This window comes from Scyliorhinus torazame, chromosome 8, assembly GCF_047496885.1.
Source record: "Scyliorhinus torazame isolate Kashiwa2021f chromosome 8, sScyTor2.1, whole genome shotgun sequence".
Lineage (NCBI taxonomy): Eukaryota > Metazoa > Chordata > Chondrichthyes > Carcharhiniformes > Scyliorhinidae > Scyliorhinus > Scyliorhinus torazame.
Window position 1 is genome coordinate 16,754,982 of NC_092714.1, and position 22,184 is coordinate 16,777,165.

At 46.4% G+C, this 22,184-nt stretch overlaps 1 protein-coding gene across 4 annotated transcripts in view; it reads right to left on the reverse strand.

The window, feature by feature from the left end:
• The window catches only part of LOC140427663 (neural cell adhesion molecule 2-like), an 896,208-nt gene that overhangs the window by 416,981 nt on the left and 457,043 nt on the right, over window positions 1-22,184 (reverse strand). For all 4 annotated transcript variants that reach the window (XM_072513136.1, XM_072513135.1, XM_072513137.1 and 1 more), the window contains exons 9-10: window positions 14,943-15,093; window positions 11,707-11,894 (exon numbers count right to left, since the gene is read on the reverse strand). In XM_072513136.1, the coding sequence (XP_072369237.1) occupies window positions 11,707-11,894; window positions 14,943-15,093 (339 nt within the window). The remainder of the gene's footprint in view (window positions 1-11,706; window positions 11,895-14,942; window positions 15,094-22,184) is intronic.

Sequence of the window (22,184 nt, forward strand, 5' to 3'; positions counted from 1 at the left end):
TTCTGCTTTCATCCGCCAGTGGAAACAACCTGCCCGCATCTATCCTATATATTCCCTTCATAATTTTATACGTTTCTATAAGATCCCCCCGCACCCTTCTAAATTCCAACGAGTACAGTCCCAGTCTACTCAACCTCTCCTCGTAATCCAACCCCTTCAGCTCTGGTATTAATCTAGTGACTCTCCTCTGCACACCCTCCAGTGCCAGTACGTCCTTTCTCAGGTAAGGAGACCAAAACTGAACACAATACTCCAGGTGTGGCCTCACTAACATCTTATACAATTGCAGCATAACCTCCCTAGTCTTAAACTCCATCCCTCTAGCAATGAAGGACAGCAATCCATTTGCCTTCTTAATCACCTGCTGCGCCTGTAAACCAACATTTTGCGACTCATGCACTAGCACACCTAGGTCTCTCTGCACAGCGGCATGTTTTAATATTTTATCATTTAAATAATAATCCCTTTTGCTATTATTCCTGCCAAAATGGATAACCTCACATTTGTCAACATTGTATTCCATCTGCCAGGCCATAGTCCATTCACTTAACCTATCCAAATCCCTCTGCAGACTTCCGGTATCCTCTGCCCTTTTTGTTTTACCACTCATCTTAGTGTCGTCTGCAAACTTGGACACATTGCACTTGGTCCCCAACTCCAAATCATCTATGTAAATTGTGAACAATTGTGGGCCCAACACTGAACCCTGAGGGACACCACTAGCTACTCATTGCCAACCAGAGAAACACCCATTAATCCCTACTCATTGCTTTCAATTAATTAACCAATCCTCTATCCATGCTACTACATTACCCTTAATGCCATGCATCTTTATCTTATGCAGTAACCTTTTGTGTGGCACCTTGTCAAAGGCTTTCTGGAAATCCAGATATACCACATCCATTGGCTCCCCATTATCTACCACACTGTTAATGTCCTCAAAAAATTCCACTAAATTAGTTAGGCACGACCTGCCCTTTATGAACCCATGCTGCGTCTGCCCAATGGGACAATTTCCATCCAGATGCCTCGCTATTTCTTCCTTGATGATAGATTCCAGCATCTTCCCTACTACCGAAGTTAAGCTCACTGGCCTATAATTACCCGCTTTCTGCCTACCTCCTTTTTTAAACAGTGGTGTCACATTTGCTAATTTCCAATCCGCTGGGGCCACCCCAGAGTCTAGTGAATTTTGGTAAATTATCACTAGTGCATTTGCAATTTCCCTAGCCATCTCTTTTAGCACTCTGAGATGCATCTCATCAGGGCCAGGAGACTTGTCTACCTTTAGCCCCATTAGCTTGCCTGTGTGATAACTTCCTTAGTGATAACAATCATCTCAAGGTCCTCAGCTGTCATAGACCCATTTCCATCAGTCACTGGCATGTTATTTGTGTCTTCCACTGTGAAGAGCGACCCAAAAAACCTGGTCAGTTCCTCAGCCATTTCCTCATCTCCCATTATTAAATCTCCCTTCTCATCTTCTAAAGGACCAATATTTACCTTAGCCACTCTTTTTTTGATTTATATATTTGTAGAAACTTTTACTCTCTGTTTTTATATTCTGAGCAAGTTTACTCTCATAATCTATCTTTCTCTTTATAGCTTTTTAAGTAGCTTTCTGTTGCCTCCTAAAGATTTCCCAATCCTCTAGTCTCCCACTAAACTTTGCCACTTTGTATGCTTTTTCCTTCAATTTGATACTCTCCCTTATTTCCTTAGATATCTAGGGCCGATTTTCCCTCTTTCTACCGTCCTTCCTTTTTGTTGGTACAAACCTTTGCTGAGCACTGTGACAAATCACTTGGACGTTTATCCACTGTTTCTCAACTGTTTCACCATAAAGTCTTTGCTCCCAGGCTACTTTAGCTAGCTCTTCTCTCGTCCCATTGTAATCTCCTTTGTTTCAGCACAAAGCACTTGTGTTTGATTTTACCTTCTCACCCTCCATCTGTATTTTAAATTCCACCATATTGTGATCGCTCCTTCTGAGAGGATCCCTAACTATGAGATCATTAATCAATCCTGTCTCCTTACACAGGACCAGATCTAGGACCGCTTGATAACTGCTGTACCATTTCTACATGCATCAATTATTTCTTTGTTTATTGTCTGCCCCACCATAATGTTATTATTTGGTGGCCTATAGACTACTCCGATCAATGACTTTTTCGCCTTACTATTCCTGATTTCCACCCAAATGGATTCAACCTTATCCTCCACAGCACCGATGTCATCCCTTACTATTGCCCAGATGTCATCCTTAAATAACAGAGCTACACCACCTCCCTTACCATCCACTCTGTCCTTCCGAATAGATTGATACCTTTGGATATTTAACTCCCAGTCGTGACCATCCTTTAACCATGTTTCAGTAATGGCCACTAAATCATAGTCATTCATGATGACTTATGCCATCAACCCATTGACCTTATTCCGAATACTATGAGCATTCAGGTAAAGTACACTTATGTTGGCTTTTATACCTCTGTTTTGAATCTTAACATCTTGATTAGTAACCTCTCCTAAGTTATTTTTCCTCTTAACGTTTCTCCTAATTCTGCTTGTCGTTGAACCCATATCTTCGTATAACAACCTGCCGCATCGCTTTTCATTTATGTTTTTACTTCCCATTTTATTCCTTTTAGTATTACTGGGCCTATTCACTGAGCTCCCCTCAGTCACTGTATCTTGTACTGTCGCCCTTTTTGATTTTTGACTATGGCTTCTCTGCCTTACACTTTCCCCCTTACTGCCTTTTGTTTCTGCCCTTGTTTTACTACCTTCTGGCTTCCTGCATCGTTTCCCATCCCCCTGCCACATTAGTTTAGACACTCCCCTACCACTCTAGCAAATAGCCCCCCTAGGACATCAGTTCCAGACCTGCCCAGGAATAGAGATACCTTTCTGTTTGGAAAAAAACATTTGGAATGACAACTGTGAAAAACCAGAGTCTCCACAGGGTCCTTGGCCCTAATCTCAGATACATATGGGAAGCATATCAGGGATAAGTCTGAGGAAAACATTCTGCAAACACATGCCCCTGGCAGATAGCTTCACTGTCCTGGACACTCATTGCAAAATTACACATGCATTCCCTGTGTTATTTCAATCCATAGATTTACTCGAGTAAATCTTCACTTAAAGTTCCTGAAATTCACAACTTTAAGCAAAACAGCTTTAGGCAAACCACTTTTTCACATCAAAACCAATGCAAAAGCTATTGTTCGGCTCAGTCGGATCTTCCTCATCAGAAAAAACAATAAAACATCAGATTTGCTGAAAGAAAAGCGGATGTCAAATCTCTTTGACTTGTACTGATCAGAACTTTGCATGAATACCAGTACATCAATGTATACAATATGAGAAGAGAATGCTGATTGGTTGAAAAGTGAATTCTGATTGGAAGAGGCATTGCCATGGAGAATGCACCAGTTGATGATGATTGACAAATAACTGCCAAGCATTGTTTGAAATTTAAACTAGGCAGCTTGCTTTTTTACATTAGAAATAAGAGGCGGGATTCTCCGACCCCCCGCCAGGTTGGAGAATCGCCGGGGGGGGGGGGGGGGGGGGGGGGGAGCGGCGTGAATCACGCTCCCGCCGGCTGCCGAATTCTCCGGCAGTGAAAATTTGGCGGGGCCGGGAATTCTCCTGCCCGTGATGGGCCGAAGTCCCGCTGCTGTCATGCCAGTCCCGCCGGCGTGAATCAAACCTCCTCCCTTGCCGGCGGGACTGGCGGCGCGGGCTCCATTCTGGAATCTTCCCGCCCAGTTATAACATCAACTGGAATTGTAACAGTAGGGCCTGTACCTTGCCCATTGCGAAACTAGCGGCATGTTGTTTGTTACGATCCGCCAATCTTCGGGAAATCAAGTTGAAATACTTACAATGCTAAATTCCTATACGATAAATTTAATGCATTTTTCAAAAACTAATGTTAAAAATCTGAAAGAAATATGATAACTTTCTACTTATTACCCACTCACTGCCGACCCTGTTTGCCACTGATTCTGTTTCCTCACCCTCCCGCTCAACACATATCCTGCACTCTGGCCCTCTTGGTCACTGTGGACCCTTCCTCACACCCAACCCTCCGGCTTACGGCCTCTCCTGCCCCCTAACACAACCTCTGACCCTGTCCAGGTGACAATGAGACCATAAGACATAGGAGCAGAATTAGGCAACCTGGCCCATCGATTCTGCTCCACCATTCAATCATGGCTGATATTTTCTCATCCCCATTCTCCTGCCTTCGCCCCATAACACCTGATCCCCTTATTAATCAAGAACCTATCTATCTCTGTCTTAAAGACACTCAGTGATTTGGCCTCTTCAGCCTTCTGAGGCAAAGTGTTCCACAGAATCACCACCCTCTGGCTGAAGAAATTCCTCCTCATCTCTGATTTAAAAGATCGTCCCTTTAGTCTGAGATTGTGTCCTCTTCTTCTAGTTTTTCCTACAAGTGGAAACATCCTCTCCACATCCACTCCATCCAGGCCTCGCAGTATCCTGTAAGTTTCAATAAGATTCCCGGTCATCCTTCTAAACTCCAACGAGTACAGACCCAGAGACCTCAACCGTTCCTCATACGACAAGCTCTTCATTCCATATGTCACCCTCTGACGTATGGCCTCTCCCGCTCCTGGACTCATCCTCGTGCTGATCCTTGCTCACACCGAACACTCCTCTTCCCAACTCTCCAACTTGTGGCTTCCCTTTTCCTAACCTGCATTCCTGTCCTGTCGAATTTGAAGCTGAGACACTGGCGTCCCAATCCTGGTGCTGCCGAATTGCCCAGCTGGGAGAAGTTATGGAAACATAGAAAATAGCAGCAGAAGGAGGTCATTTGGCCCTTCGAGCCTGCTCCACCATTCATTACTATCATGGCTGTGGTGTTGGGTGTTCTAACACACAGAAGAGCCAACACAGTTGCATATGGTACAACACTTGTTTATTTAAACTTGCTATTTACAACTTGGTCTTTGCACTCTGCACGTGGGGGGCTCCCTGCTTGTGGTGTTTCAACAGCTCTTTCATGCTTCCTTCTCCCCAGACCTACTGACCTCCAGGTGTCGTGCTCGTGCTTTTTATGTGGTTGGTGTTCTTGTCTGTGATTGGTTGTGGTGTTGTGTACTCTGATTTGCCTGTTAGTGTGTCCATCATGATGTGTGTGTTTGAATATCATGACATCCCCCCTTTTTACAAAGATATGTGCCTACGTGGTAATAAATATGATCGTGACGTGAGTGCATCTAAGAGTGTGTGTGTGTCGTGTGCAGCATGTGTCTATGACGGAACTATGTACATGGGGCGATGTCGAGTGCGTCACATGAATCCAGTTGTACCATAACATAACAGAAATGCGAACGAGAGAAGAAGAAAAAAATTTTGAACAGTTGTCCAGTCAGACGACGTCTGGAACGATAAACAACAACAGGTTATCATGTAAAATTGTCCAACTTATTAAACATATGAACTGTATTATAAGTCCATTCTAATGGGTTTGCGACGAATTCGGGTTGACCGCCTTAAGGGTGGATCAAGAACCACCGGCTGCTGTGCAGGCATGGCCATGGGTGGCGATGGAAAGGGCGTGATGTGCGGCAGCTCCACAAAGTCATCCTCGGAAGCCTGTTGAGGATCTGGCGTGTTGTGTGGCTGTGAACGTGGAAGTCGGCGAAGGGCGCGCCGATTGCGGCGACGCACGGAACCATCCGGCATGCGAACCAGGAACGAGCGGGGAGCCACTTGTCGGAGGACTTCGGCCGGTGCTGACCAGCCACCATACGGTTGATGGACGCGTACTTTGTCTCCGGAGGACAGGGGGGGCAGGTCCGTCGCTCGTGTGTCGTACCGACCTTTCTGGCGATCACGCTGCAGTTGCATGTCCCGAAGAACCGCCTCATGGTCTGTTGTCGGTGCCAGGACGGAAGGTACCGTCGTCCTGAGGGAGCGACCCATTAGTAGCTGCGCTGGCGAGAGGCCCGTGGATAACGGGGCCGATCGATAGGCCAGCAAGGCAAGGTTAAAGTCCGATCCGGCATCAGCCGCCTTGCACAGGAGCCGCTTTGCGATGTGGACACCCTTTTCAGCCTTCCCGTTCGATTGTGGATGCAGAGGGCTGGATGTCACATGAGTGAAACCATATGCTGCGGCAAAGGACGACCATTCACGGCTGGCAAAACAAGGTCCATTGTCTGACATGACAGTCCTTGGAATGCCATGGCGAGCAAACGTTTCCTTGCAGGCCCCAATGACTGCGGACGACGTCAGATCATGGAGAGGCATGACTTCCGGGTAGTTTGAGAAGTAGTCTATAATAACAATGTAATCTCTGCCGAGCGCGTGAAATAGGTCAACACCCACCTTCGCCCAGGGGGACGTCACCATCTCGTGTGGTAGAAGTGTTTCCGGAGGTTGCGCCGGCTGAAACCTCTGACAGGTTGTGCAGTTGAGCACCATGTTGGCTATGTCTTCATTAATACCCGGCCAATATACCGCCGCCCGGGCCCTTCGTCTGCATTTTTCGACACCCAAGTGGCCTTCGTGTAGTTGACGAAGAATCATCTGGCGCACACTGTGTGGAATGACGATCCTATGCGATTTCATAAGGACCCCGTCTATATTGGTGAGATCATCTCGCACATTATAAAACTGGGGGCACTGCCCTTTTAGCCACCCTTCCGTCATGTGGCGCATCACTCGCTGCAGCAGAGGGTCAGTCGCCGTCTCTGCGCGTATGTGGGCCAGACAAGGATCATCAGCTGGCATATTTGCTGCTGTCAGAGTCACGTGTGCCTCAATTTGACGCACGAACCCCTCCGCATCTGGTGGTGTGCTCACTGCTCGGGAAAGAGTGTCCGCCACTATGAGTTCCTTCCCCGGAGTGTAGATCAGTTCAAAATCGTACCTCCTGAGTTTGAGTAAGATGCGCTGGAGGCGAGGAGTCATGTCGTTCAGGTCTTTGTTAATGATGTTGACCAGGGGGCGGTGGTCAGTTTCGACCGTGAATCGTGGCAGGCCATACACATAGTCGTGGAACTTGTCCAGTCCAGTTAACAAGCCCAGGCATTCTTTTTCGATTTGCGCGTAGCGCTGTTCGGTAGGGGTCATGGCTCGTGAGGCATACGCAACCGGGGCCCATGATGACGTGCTGTCTTTTTGCAGGAGTACCGCTCCAATACCAGATTGGCTGGCGTCTGTTGAGATCTTTGTAGGGCGAGTCGCGTCAAAGAAGGCCAGCACTGGTGCCGTGACCAGTTTGTGCTTGAGCTCCTCCCATTCCTGCTGATGCGACTGGTGCCAGTTGAATTCCGTCGATTTTTTTACGAGATGGCGCATGTTTGTTGTATGAGAAGCCAGGTTGGGAATGAACTTCCCAAGGAAGTTGACCATGCCCAGGAATCTTAAGACAGCCTTCTTGTCAGCCGGTCGTGGCATGGCTGTGATGGCGCTAACCTTGTCTGCATCGGGACGGACCCCGGACCTTGAGATGTGGTCCCCGAGGAATTTCAGCTCCGTCTGGCCGAAAGCACACTTCGCACGGTTGAGACGCAGGCCATTTTGCCGTATGCGGGTGAAGACACGTCGAAGACGATGCATGTGTTCCTGCGGAGTGGTGGACCAAATGATGATATCGTCCACATATACACGTACCCCTTCGATGCCTTCCATCATCTGCTCCATAATGCGGTGGAATACTTCAGATGCCGAAATGATGCCGAATGGCATCCGGTTGTAGCAGAATCTGCCAAAAGGGGTGTTGAATGTGCATAGTCTTCGGCTGGCCGGGTCCAGTTGGATCTGCCAGAATCCTTTGGACGCATCCAATTTAGTGAATATGTTGGCTCGCGCCATCTCGCTGGTGAGGTCTTCTCGTTTCGGGATGGGATAGTGTTCCCGCATGATGTTGTTGTTCAGATCTTTTGGATCTATACATATACGGAGCTCGCCAGAGGGCTTCTTTACACAGACCATGGAGCTGACCCATGGCGTGGGCTCCGTGACCTTGGATAGGACCCCTTGGTCCTGAAGAATCTGCAGTTGTGCCTTGAGGCGGTCTTTGAGAGGCGCAGGAACCCTGCGAGGTGCGTGAACGACAGGGATGGCGTCCGGTCTGAGTCGAATCTTGTACGTGTGTGGCAATGTCCCCATGCCTTCAAAAACCTCCTGGTTGTGAGCGAGGAGGGAATGGAGATTCGCGTGGAACTCAGCATCCGGGAAGTCGGATATCTCATCTGGAGAGAGAGACATGATGCGCTGTACCAGGTGAAGGACCTTACACGCTTGTGCGCCCAGTAACGAGTCCTTTGATGAGCCCACAACTTCGAAGGGGAGTGTGGCCGTGTACCTCTTGTGAGTCACCTGTAGCTGGCAAGATCCTACGGACGGGATAACGTTCCCGTTATAGTCAACCATCTTAAGCCGGGATGGTGTGATGAGTGGTTTGACCTTCATGGCCTGGACTGCAGAGTAAGCAATCAGGTTGGCGGATGCGCCGGTGTCGAGACGGAAGGCGACGCGCGATCGGTTGACCGTCAGGGTGGCACACCACTCATCGTCTGGATTGATGGCATTGACCTTGTTGACATCAATGACGGCAACTCTGAAGTCATCCTGGTCATCTGCATCACTTAACTGGAAGTCTTGATGCGTGGGCTGGACGGTCCTGACTCGTGTGCGAGGTTGTCGAGGATGCGCCGGATCCATGGGTTGAGCCGCACGACAGCGGGCTGCGTAGTGGCCTATCATGGCACATCTGTTGCACTGTTGGTATTTTGCAGGACATTGCCCTTTTAAGTGTAGACCTCCACACTTGCTGCACGTCATGACGTCACGGCGTTCGTTGCGCCACTGCGCATGCGCAGTGCGATCTTGCGGTGGGCGCGCCTGCGCAGTGCGTCCCTCGTTGTGGCCGTTATTCTTGGCGCGCACCTGCGCGGGAGACCGCGAAAAGCGCGGGAAGCGGCCGCTGTCGTCCGGGCCGTGGGGCGGGAAGAAATCGACGGCCTGGATGCGTTCAACGTCGTGGGCGGCCTGGCTTGCCGATTCGACGGCTGGGGACCCCCTCCGTGCCAACTCGGACGCCTGAAATCGGGCAAAACGGCAGGCAGCATTCTCATGGAGGACACAGGCTTCCACAGCAGACGCTAAGGTGAGGCTCTTTATTTTAAGAAGCTGCTGGCGTAGGCCACTGGAGGCAACGCCAAAAACAATCTGGTCCCTGATCATGGACTCTGTGGTGGTGCCGTAACCGCAGGACTGCGCCAGAATCCGGAGGTGCGTCAAAAAGGGTTGAAAAAGCTCCTCCTTACCTTGCAGGCGTTGCTGAAAGATGTATCTTTCGAAAGTTTCGTTTACTTCAGTTTGAAAGTGCTGGTCCATTTTGAGGATGACCGTGTCATATTTGGCCTGGTTTTCGCCTTCCTCGAACACCAGTGAATTAAAGACATCATTTGGGTGGGGGCCTGCGTAGAAGAGGAGCATTGCAATCTTCGAATCATCCGAGACATTCTGTTTTTCGGTGGCACGGATGTACAGGTCAAATCGCTGCCTGTAGAGCTTCCAGTTGGTGCCTAGGTTCCCCGTGACTTGCATCGGCTGCGGTTTGCCGGTGTGGTCCATGTCCAGAATGGCAGGTTGGTAGGCAGGTATCGATCCACTCCTGTACCATGTGGTGTTGGGTGTTCTAACACACAGAAGAGCCAACACAGTTGCATATGGTACAACACTTGTTTATTTAAACTTGCTATTTACAACTTGGTCTTTGCACTCTGCACGTGGGGGGCTCCCTGCTTGTGGTGTTTCAACAGCTCTTTCATGCTTCCTTCTCCCCAGACCTACTGACCTCCAGGTGTCGTGCTCGTGCTTTTTATGTGGTTGGTGTTCTTGTCTGTGATTGGTTGTGGTGTTGTGTACTCTGATTTGCCTGTTAGTGTGTCCATCATGATGTGTGTGTTTGAATATCATGACAATGGCTGATCATCAAACTCAATAGTCTAATCCCGCTTCCCCCCCGCCTATCCTTTAAGCCCCTTCATCCTCAGTGCATTAACGAGCGGCTTCTTCAACATGTACAATGTTTTGGCCTCAACTACTTCCTGTGGTAACAAATTCCACAGACTGACCACTCTCTGGGTGAAGAAGTTTCTCCTCATCTCTGTCCTAAATGGTCTACCCCGTATCCTCAGATTGGGAACCCTGGTTCTGGACACCCCCACCCTCGGGAACATCCTTCCTGCATCAATCCTGTCCAGTCCAGTCCTGTTAGAATTTTTTTTTCTGTTAGAATTTTATAGGTTTCTATGATGATTCCCTCTCATTCTTCTGAACTCCAGAAAATACAATCCTAACCGATTAAATCTCTCCTCATACATCAGTCCCGCCATCCCAGCAATCAATCTTGTAAACCTTTGCCGCATTCTCTCTGCAGCAAGGACATTATCATTTTTTTCAAATCTTCGCGCTCACCGGTTTCGCCCTCCTGAGCATTAGCTGTGAGCAAGGGCTCTTCACGTGAGTGAGGAGAACAGCTTCAACTTAAGTCTGCAGTCAAAACGCTTGAAAGAGGAAGTCTCTGGCCTATTTGGCTTCGAATGTCACAAGCCTGAGGGCCACCAGTGACTGGATATCAGGGAGCCGGAGAGGCCACAGGCTTAAGGCTAGCAGCGAGAGGGTGCCAGGGAGCTGGAGAGGTCGTAGGCCTGAGGGCCAACAGCGAGAGGGTGTCAGGTAGCTGGAGAGGCCACAGGCTTAAGGCCAGCAGCGAGAGGGTGCCAGGGAGCTGGAGAGTTTGCCAGCCTGAGGGCCAACAGTGAGAGGGTGTCAGTAAGCTGGAGAGGTCGCAGTCTCGCAGCCCTGTGGTAGACCTGTGCAAAAACAATATTCAAACTAATCTCACAACACTAAACCGTAATAAATACCCCATTAAATGACCAACATTAAAGCTCAACAACATTAAAGGGAGTGCTGTTAAATGGGGCCCTAATGTAGATCGAAAATAACAGGGAGGCCACTCGCAATTCTCAACATGCACATCCAACAGTCAAAGCTCGCCATTGCGAGCTGAATTTTATACATCTAAAGCTTTGGGCTCTGTGTTCAAGAGCAACGTTTCTCGGTGTGACTTGTTATTGGGGAAACTCACCCGGTTGTTGTCAACATCGGAACATTGTGAGCATTTGCCACAATTTCCTGGAATAACCAATTTGTGGGTAAGGCACCACCAATGCCAGAGTTTATTGTCTGGTTCCTGTCCCAATCAGTAATGCTGACAAAGGAAGCCAGTCAGGGCGCGCAATAGAGGATTTAAAGAAGTGACTTTCTCCAAACTATGTTCCACTCAACATCTTTCTCGTTTCGACCCCAGGAACTACAGTTGAGGAAAAGGTCAAATGACGATCTAACAACAACAGTGTGCAGCTTTCTATAGCACCTTTAACATAGTAAAAACATCCCAAGGTGCTCCGTTGGGGCATTATCAGACAAGATTTCATACTGTGTTACCGAAGAAGACATTAGAACCTTGCACGATAGGAGTAAGATGTAGAGGAGCAGAAAGATTTAGTAAGGGAATTCCATACCATAGGGCCTAGACTGGAGAACAGGATGTTGATGGTAAACTGAAGGGAATCAAAGTTCATTCTGATCAAACACAGTGCCTACCTTATTCTTACTGGAGTCCTTGCAAAACCTTTTACCCACCTCAAGGAGGATCTTGGTCCCCTTCTTATAAATACTGACGTAGGGCTTATTGATGTCGGAGAGGTCAATCCCTTCTTTCCTCCAGTGGATGGAAGCCTGAGGGTTGGCTGTGACATCACAGCTGATGTTGACTGAATTCCCTTCCCATGAGTAGTAGGTCACCTGGGTTGACAGAAACTTGGGAGCGTCTGGAGGAAGAAAGAAATCAGCAGAGGGAATGTTAGAAAAACAGGGTCACTTCGGCTTGGAAGCTGCAAACCGTCTATTTTCACTGAGCAAAGTCAAAGCAGAATTGGGTGCAAATCTCTATACTCTCTCTCATCTTGCAGAGCTCATTGAGAAATAGCACAACCCCACAGCGAGATTTCTCGTGCTCCGAGTGTAAAATCACAGGCTGGACTTTCATGAGACGGTGAATGTAACATGGGTTCAGTGGGCAGAATTGTGTGGTGGATATTTGCACTGCTGACGTCTGATGAGGGTCAGTCTAGAAAGTAGACTTTATGAAACACCGGGCTGTGTTAATTGTAAGCTAAATGAAGGGCCAAGGCAATAGAGAACACTAAGCAAGATTCAAAAGAGGCCAGTCAAGAGTTAGCAGTGAGGTGACATTGAGTCAGCAGTTCTGCTTGGGCGCAATTGCTGATTCCAATAGAAGCTGCGGCAGAAACATTGCCCACTTTCAAATGTTTTCCACTGAGTTCTCATTCAACTTGAGCTGCCTGCGGTGATATGCATCACTGTAAATACACAAGGGATTAATGTAAATACACGACAACAAAGTAAACACTAGAGGGAGCACCGGAGACGTCATGCCATGCAAACATGCAGCTAATGAACACTTAGGATAGGACACAACCAATGAGCAGTCAAGACACCCAGAGGTGACACTACCACAAGGGGGCAACCCATATAAAAGGACAGGGCACACATGCTCTGTCTCTTTCCACAGGCGACACTCAGAGAGAAGGACAGGAGCAAATCAGAAGCATCACACCCACCACGTGGCTCAGAGCAGACTGGTTAGTTAGACTGAGTTACTATAGTAAGATTAGCAGGAGAGTCAAACTCATAGAGAACTGTGCTGATGGTTCAATAAATCACATTGAACTTACTTCAAAGTCTGGAGTATCTTTTGGTCAAAGCTGCATCGAGTTGCAGCCTGTGTTATCCCAGAGTACATGACACATCAGTCGGATGCTAACATGTAAATCTCAAATCTCTGCTTGAATGCACGTCAGTTGGCACTGAGATTGCCATGGTACCTGAGCTGCTGAGGAGCCGGAATCTCGATCACCTTGCCTGGGTGCTGTTGCTGGTCGACACGGATCTTGCTGAGTTGAACGATATAGATTCAACAGGCACTACTGGTACCATGATGTGTTATGTACTCTGGGATAACACAGGCTGCAAAATTAATCCCTTGTGTATTTACAGTGATGCATATCACCACACTGCCCCAAAAGATAATTTGCATTTAAATCTGCAGTGCTTTGCAATGGCGATACGATACTGGGGAATTGGGGAAGAGACAGAACAATCAAGAGGAAAAGTCCACTCACTAAGTCTGGGTTTCAATCGCCATCATTAAAGTACAGACCATCAGATCATTTATCTAATTGCTGAAAGTAGGTAGTTTGCTTTTCTTTAATTCTTTCATGGGGTATGGGTGTCGCTGGCTGGGTCAGCATGGCTGGGTCAGCATTTGTTGCCCGTCCCTCATTGCCCTTGAACTGAGTGGCTTGCAAAGGCCATTTCAGAGGGAAGTCAACCACTTTGCTGTGGTCCTGGAGTCATGTGTGCGCCAGGCCAGCACATTTCCATCCACAACGGCATTTACGAATCAGATGGGCTTTTACAACAATCAACAATGGTTGTCACGCTCACCGTTACTGAGACTAGCTTTCAATTCCAGATTTATTAATTGAATTTAAATTCCAGCAGCTCCCATGGTGGATGTGAATCCTTGCTTCCAGAACGTTAGCCTGGGCCTCTGGATTATTAGGTCAGGGACATTATGACTATCTCCCCAAATGCACACATCTCCTATATTTCAACAGGACTTCAAGACTACTTCATTGGCCAGAAAGCATCTTGGGCATCTTGAGACTGAGAAAGATGCAACAGAAATGCTATGGAAATGCAAGTTCTTTATTAAAAAAAAGAAAGTGCTCAGTGTGGATAGGATCAGAAACTGGTCAGTTGCATTCAAAGATGTTTCATCTTTTCTGCCCCATCTCTAATATCTGGGATTCCCACAAACTAGTCAGACAAGAGCAGTGGATGCAGGGAAACACCATCACCTCCAAGTTCCCCTCCAAGTCACACACAATTCAAACTTGGAAATGTATCATTTTTCATTGTTTCACGGGATGTGGGCGTTGCTGGCTCGGTCAGCATTTGTTAACCATCCCTAATTGCCCTTAAGTAGGTGGTGATGAATCACCTTCTTGAGCCGCTGCAGTCCCTGTAGTGTAGGTACACCCACAGTGCTGTTAGGGAGGGAGTTCCAGGATTTTGACCCAGCGACAGTGAAAGAACGGCTATATAGTTTCAAGTCAGGATGGTGTGTGGCTTGGAGGGAAACCTCCAGGTGGTGAATGCATCCACTGCCCTTGTCCTTCAAGATTGCAGAGGTCACGAGTTTAAAAGGTGCTGTTGAAGAACATGCTGCAGTGCACGTTGGAGATGGTACACATTCTACGTTGGTGGTGGAGGGAATGAATATTTAAGGTGGTGGATGGGGTGCCAATCAAGCAGGTTGCTTGTTCTGAATGGTGTTGGGCTTCTCGCCACAGGCCAAGTGGAGAGTATTTTGCAACACTACTGACTTCGGCCTGGTAGATGGTTGGGAGACAGGCGGGTGATTACTCGCCACATAATTCCCAGCCTCTGACCTGCTCTTGTAGCCACAGTATTTATATGGCTAGTCCAGTCCAGTTTTTGGTCCATCGTAATCCCCAGGGTGTTGATTGCTGAATGAAAATCCTTTGCTCCCTGCCGAAGAGGGGTGCGAGCGTGCCTTAACCACACGGACTGCAGCAGGTCAAGAAGGTGGCTCATGGCCACTTTCTCAAGGGCAAGTGAGGATGGTGAAGAAATGCTGGTCCTGACAGCGGTGCCCACACCCTGAACATGAACATTTAGGAACCGATACGAAAGATATCTGAGACCACAAAGCTGAAACAGCAGAGCTTACGAAAATAAAATGCAGGACTACTGCATGCCGAACTTACACTGGATATCCAAGTGCATGCTTTTCTGGTCTCTACCAATGGGACTCGTGGCTTCACAATGATACGCCCCTGAGTCACTGGGCATGATGTTCCTGATGTGCAGTGAAGATTTCCCCTTCTGTCTCCGCACCTCAATCCTCCCATCAAGAATCTGAGTGTAATAACAACGAAATAGGTGATTAGCTTATTGAAAAATCATCATGGTGGCAGGTGCCAAATTACAATGACAATAGGGGGTCAGACAGCTCAGTTGGCTGGATGGCTGATTCGCGGTGCTGAGCGATGCCAAAGGCATGGGTCCGATTCCTGTACAAGCTGAGGTTACTCAATCTCAACATTGCCCCTCGTCTGAGGAATGGTGACCCTCAGGTTAAATCACCACCAGTCAGCTCCCTCCCAAAAGGGCAGAGTAACCTTTGGTTCTCGCCAACTTTCACTTTCACAGTGACAATTCAAATTCAACAAGTAATCATGATTCATAACACAGTTATAAATAACTACAACTATAATATAAAAATAAAGTGTAACATAATAAACAATTTGCACAATTATGAATATTTCAGCAGCCGAATAATTACAATATGTAGCAAAATGCAGGTCTCCTTAATTACAGAACAAAACTGAAAGGTCTATTGCATTCTGTATTTTGTATTAAAGTCCATAGATCAAATGCTGTCAGGTTAAGCTAATTAAATTCTCGATCATTTACATAATATGAGTTATAAAATCTAATGGAAAATCGGAACAACTGACTGCTAACTTTTCAGGGAATAACACCGCCCCCCCACACCGCCCCCCCCCCCTTAATCCTAGCAAATGTTGGACCTGAATGGAACTTCAACAAAAAAAATGACGGTAATTCAGACTTTGAATGAGAGAGCGAAATGGGGGGGAAGAAAATTGATGGAAGAATTTCCATCGCAGGTTTTGACTGTGTGTCATTGTACTGTCGTCTGTGGCTGCAATTTATTCAAGATAGAATGAGCAGAATGTCTTAAAAAATGGCTCCAACTCTCCAGAACAAAGCTGCCGATGTTCTCTTCAGGCGTAGCTACCCTTACCACCTGCTGTGTTCTCTCGCTGTTAATTGGCTTTCTCCCACTGTTACCTGAGAGTAACTATTACAGAAGCCACGCTTGTTTACAAGTATGAAAATAGAATAGCTTCCCTCCGCCCTACTTAAAGAGTGAGTATCTCAAACCTTTGTCAAACTAGGGGATAATTGCACCCTGTAGTGTGCTGCAGACATCTCGCAATTATCTCTCCAGTTATTTTTCATTTGCTGCATTTTATTCCTTAAAGGCACTGAGGGTTTCTGAGGGACCAGTTCCACCAAGTAGTTGTCCTTCATATGTGAGATCGGCAGCAGGCAATTTAACGACAATACCTTGAATTTATACGGTGCTTATAATGTGGTAAAAAAGAACCTCGGGCACTTCACTGGAGGATAAACCAACAGAATACCAAGACAAAAGAATAAGACATTCGGGTAGGTGACCAAATATTTGCTCAAACAAATAGTCTTTAAGCAACATCTTAAAGCTGATAAAAAGAGAATCCGAGAGGTTTTGGTGTTGGGAGGTTTCAGAGCGTAGAGTCAAAGTCGTAGAGGTTTACAGCATGAGAACAGGCCCTTCGGCCCAACTTGTCCATGCCGCCCAGTTTTTACCCCTAAGCTAGTCCCACTTGCCCGCGTTTGGCCCATATCCCGGCGGCGCGGTAGCGTGGTGGTTAGCACAGTTGCTTCACAGCTCCAGGGTGCCAGGTTCGATTCCCGGCTTGGGTCACTGTCCGTGTGGATTCTGCACCTTCACCCTGTGTCTGCGTGGGTTTCCACCGGGCGCTCCGGTTTCCTCCCACAATCCAAAGATATGCAGGTTAGGTGGCTTGGCCATGCTAAATTTCCCTTACTGTCCAAAAAGGTTAGATGGGGTTATTGGGTTACGGCGATAGGTTGGAAGTGTGGGCTTAAATGGGGTGCTCCTTCCAAGGACCGGAGCAGACTCGATGGGCTGAATGGCCTCCTTCTGCACTGTAAATTCTATATCCAGCTTTCCCATATAACTGTCTAAATGCTTTTTAAATGACAAAATTGTACCCGCCTCTACTACTGCCTCAGGCAGCTCGTTCCAGACACTCAGCAACCTCTGTGTGAAAAGACTGTCCCTCTGGACCCTTTTGTATCTCTCCCCCCTCACCTTAAAACTATGCCTTCTAGTTCTAAACTCCTCTACCTTTGGGAAAATATGTTGACTATCTACCTTATCTATGCCCCTCATTATTTTATAGACCTCTATAAGATCACCCTTAAGCCTCCTACGCTCCAGCGAAACAAATCACAGTCTATCATGCCTCTCCTTATAACCCAAACCATCAAGTCCCAGTACAATCCTAGTAAATCTTTCCTGCACTAATAAATAATACTAATTAATAATATCCTTTCTAAAATACGGTGACCAGAACTGTACACAATATTCCAAGTGTGGCCTTACTAATGTCTTGTGCAACTTCAGCAAGATGTCCCAACTCCTGTATTCAATGTTCTGACCAATGAAACCAAGCATGCCAAATGCCTTCTTCACCATCCTGTACACCTGTGACTGCACTTTCAAGGAGCTATGAACCTGTACTCCTAGACCTGTTTGTTCTATAACTCTCCCCAACTCCCTACCATTAACTGAGTAGGTCCTGCCCCAATTCAATCTACCAAAATGCATCACCTCACATTTATCTAAATTAAACTCCATCGGCCATTCATTGGCACACTGGCCCAATTGACCAAGATCCCATTGCAATCTTAGATAACCTTCTTCACTGTCCACTTCGCACTAATCTTGGTGTCATCTGCAAACTTATTAGCACAGGGCTAAATCGCTGGCTTTTAAAGCAGACCAAGGCAGGCCAGCAGCACGGTTCAATTCCCATACCAGCCTCCCCAAACAGGCGCCGGAATGTGACGACTAGGGACTTTTCACAGTAACTTCATTTGAAGCCTACTTGTGACAATAAGCGATTTTCATTTCATTTTTTCATTTCATGCCTCTTAAATTCTCATCCAAATCATTCATATAAATAACAAATAACAGTGGACCCAGCACCGATTCCCGGGGCACACCGCTGGTCACAGACCTCAGTTTGAAAAACAACCCTCGACAACCACCCTTTGTCTTCTGTCATCAAGCCAATTTTGTATCCAATTGGCTACCTCACCCTAGATCCCATGAGATTTAATCTTATGCAACAACCTAACTTTAGGTACCTTGTCAAAGGCCTTGCTAAAGTCCATGTAGACAATGTCGACTGCACAGCCCTCATCTACCTTCTTGGTTACCCCTTCAAAAAACTCAATCTAATTCGTGAGACATGATTTTCCACTCACAGTAAAGTCAGTTGGAGTCATATCCACCATTTGGAGTGCCATGAAAATTAGGGATGCTCAAGAGGTCAAGATTAGAAGAACAAGATATCTAAGGGTTGTAGAGCTGGAAGAGATTACAGAGAGATGAAGAGGGTGAAGGAACTGACAAATTTAAACGCGAGGCCGAGAGTTTTAAAATCGCGGCATTGCTGGGCCCAGGAGCTGATGTCGATTGGTGAAGACGCAGGGGCGATGGATGAACAGAAGTTGGTGTGAATTAGCATATAGGCAGCACTGTTTACAGAGGTATCAGCTGAAGTTTACAGAGAGTGAAATGCAGTATGCTGGGCATAACAGCATTGAAGGAGTCGTGTCTGTAGGAAACAGTAGCATGGAAGAGGGTTTTAATAGCCAATGAGTTGAAGCTGGGGCAGATAGGTACATCGGACTTTAGAACAAGAGTGCGCTATTCAGCCCTTTGAGTCTATTCCAACATTCAATAAGATCATGGTTGATCTTGCTGTTGTTTCAATGCTACTTTCCTGTCTGCCCCCCCCCCAATAACCCTTGACCCCCTTGTCTATCAAAAATCTATCTAACTCAACCTGGAATATATTCAATGACCCATTCTCCACTGCTTTCTGTGGAAGAGTGTTCCAGAGACTCACAGCCCTCTGAGATAAAAAGAATCTCCTCATCTTCATCTCAAAAGGGCGACCTCTTACCCTTATACTACATCCCTTAGTTCTAGTCTCTCTCGCAAGTGGAAACATCCTCATGGTAACTGCCCCAGATGTGGGTCATGTTGCAGAGGTGGCAATAAGCCAGGTGATTTTGGTGATGGAGAGAATTTAGGGTCAGAAACTCCACTCTTAAATTGCTATTGAGTGATATTAAAGAATCAGTTGGACTTATTTATATTTAATATTTCAGGACACATATGTCTTTATGGAAGAGATAATGCTGGAGTCAGTTGCTGGAAAATAATGAAATAGAGTCTAGCCTCAAGTATTATGCGTTTCTATTTATTTGCCTGATTGAGGCCCAACATTCTCTATTACACATGCACATTGTTTAGAGCCTTCACATAAATAAATACTGCTGTCATTAATGGATCTTTCTTGCTCCAAGTGATTTTTAAACATAAAATGCACAAGGCCGACAGCTGAGATTATAAATTTTTGGCTGGTAAAACAATTAGACCTCTACTTGCTGCTAAACAATAGGGCATTTGTCGTTTAAATTATTGTTTAAACTGCAGAATTGCTTCCAAGGATGCCAAGAACTCCGAGCAGGTGCTGAGGAGATTTATTAGAATGGTACTCGGCATGAGGAAGCAGGGATTGTTCTCCTTGGGGTGGAGAAGCTTAAGGAGAAATATTTAATTGCGTTCTTTGAAATTATAAGAAGCTTTGGTGGACTAGATAAGATAAAACCGTTCCCAGGCGGGAGGATTGGTACCCTGAGGATGCAGAGATAATGGCAAAAAAAAAAGTAGAAGGCTAAGAGGGGAGTTGAGGAGGAACTTTTTCACCCAGAGGGTGGAGGGGGTCTGGAACTCACTGCCTGAAAGGGTGATTGACTCAGAAACTCTCGTAACATCGAAGAAGTATTTTGATATTCACTTGTGCTGCCGTAACCTCCAGGGCTATGGGACAAGCGCTGGAAGATGGGATTAGTGGAATCAGATCTTTGTTCACTTGCGTGGACACGGTGGGCTGAATGACCTACTTCTGCGCTGTAAACACTTATAAATCTATGAATCTAAAAAAGGCAATGTCGTGTTGGGTGTTCTGATGCACAAATGATCCAACACAGCTGTAGATGGCACAACTCTGTTTTATTGTCTAAATAACGGTAACAACGAACTGCTGGCTTGGGTACGTGCTTCACCAGCTAACCTGTGGACCCAGCCCTATCACTATCTTAGTGAGGCACTCAGCACATGCTCTATGTCTGAGTGGCACGCTGTGAGCTCTGTGCTCTGAGCTATCTCCTAGTAGAATGAGCGGGAACTGTGGTGTTCCCTGTTTTATAGTGCGTGTGCTCTCACTGGTGATTGGCTGCAATGTTAAGTGTGTGCTGGTTGGTCCAACTGCCCGTCCATCAGTGGTGTGTGTGATTGCACCATGATATGCTGATGTGGATATCATGACAGGAACACGTTGCTGTGATCTGGAATGGGCTACTTCAAAGGGTGGTGGATTATTCAACAGTAACGTTCCAAAGAAAATTGGTAAATACTGGTGGAGAAATATAAATACAGAGCTATGGGAGAAGAACAGGGTCATGGAACTAAAGGGCCAGTTCAAGTTGATTGATTCGATGCCATCTTCTGTGATCTATCACACACTGGCACCTTAACACTGGTCAAATGTAGCACCTTCTGTTTTACTTCACCCTTCATGTTCACTTTACTAATCTTAAACTTGTAAAGTTTATGCACAGTATATCTTCATTTGTTTGAATATACACTGCAACAGAAAAACAAAATAGGGCTTTGGATAAAGAGATACGATGAATGGGACTATTTGGGCAGTTCTTTCAAAGAGTTGACACAGGAACTGTGAGGGAACACAGCTATAAAAATAGAGTTATAAGAGAATTCAGATATAATTGTGGTTATGAGAGATTCCCATGTAAATACGGTTGTAAGAGAGTATAGATATAAATACAAAGAATTAAAAAGTGATTCTCCTATTTAGTAGGGATTGAAAATTACAAGCCGAGTTCATCTGCTGGACAAAGGTTCAAGAAATTTATAAGTATGCTTGGGTGTGATTCTATGCTCAAAGACAAAAACATTCTGTGCCATAGAATACGGTGGGCGGGATTCTCCGATTCCCCGGCCCCGGGTTTCACAGCAGCGTGTCGTTCACTGGCAGCGAGATTCTATCTTCCCACTGCTTGTCAATGGGATTTCCCATAGTAACCACCCATGCCAGTGGGAATCCCGTGGGTGGGGGTGCTCTGCTGGCGGGAAACATGAATTGCAACGACTGGAGAATCCAGTTAGCACTGTTGCTTCAGCCAGGGTCCCAGGTTCAATTCCCGGCTTGGGTCACTGTCTGTGCGGAGTCTGCATGTTCTCCCCATGTCTGCGTGGGTTTCCTCCGGGTGCTCCGGTTTCCTCCCAAAAGTCCCGAAAGATGTGCTTGTTAGGTAATTTCGACATTCTGAATTTTCCCTCCGTGTACCCGAACAGGCGCCGGAAAGTGGTGACGAGGGGCTTTTCACAGTAACTTCATTGCAGTGTTAATATATGCCTACTTGTGACAATAAAGATTATTATTATATCATCTACTATATCCTCTCTCACAGGGTAGTTTTGAGGGAAAACAGAAACTGGTCTTTACATCACTTCAGTAAGATATTTATAAATTTTAAGATACCACAAGCTAACAACAGATTATCTTAAGGGTGGTCGTGAATGATTTGTCAACTGAATCCTGGAGACTGAGCGCAGTGGCCATTAACTCCATGGCTCAGTATCCTGTTTGCTTGAAGGGTGTTGACTAAAATGATGAACATTGGCAAAAGACAAAGGATGGTGCCCAGCACGATTGCTCATGTGCCCCCTGCTGGTTTACCCTTTGGTGTAGTTAGTGTAGCAATGATAGCACTCCCCTTAATTGGGATGAAGGTATTTTGCGAGACTTTAAACTTGGAGATTACTTAAATACGACTCTAAATAATGATGGATATCTTAAATATCTCTCTGAAATAAGAAAAGGCGAAACAAGGTTATATTCACTTTTCCTCGAACTTTCAATATTGGGATTACCAAAAAAAGCAAATTGCATGTTCATTTATTAAATAAACAAAATTATTTAGGATGTATATTGTCTCATGTAGTCTTCTGGACCCAAACTCAATATCCCATC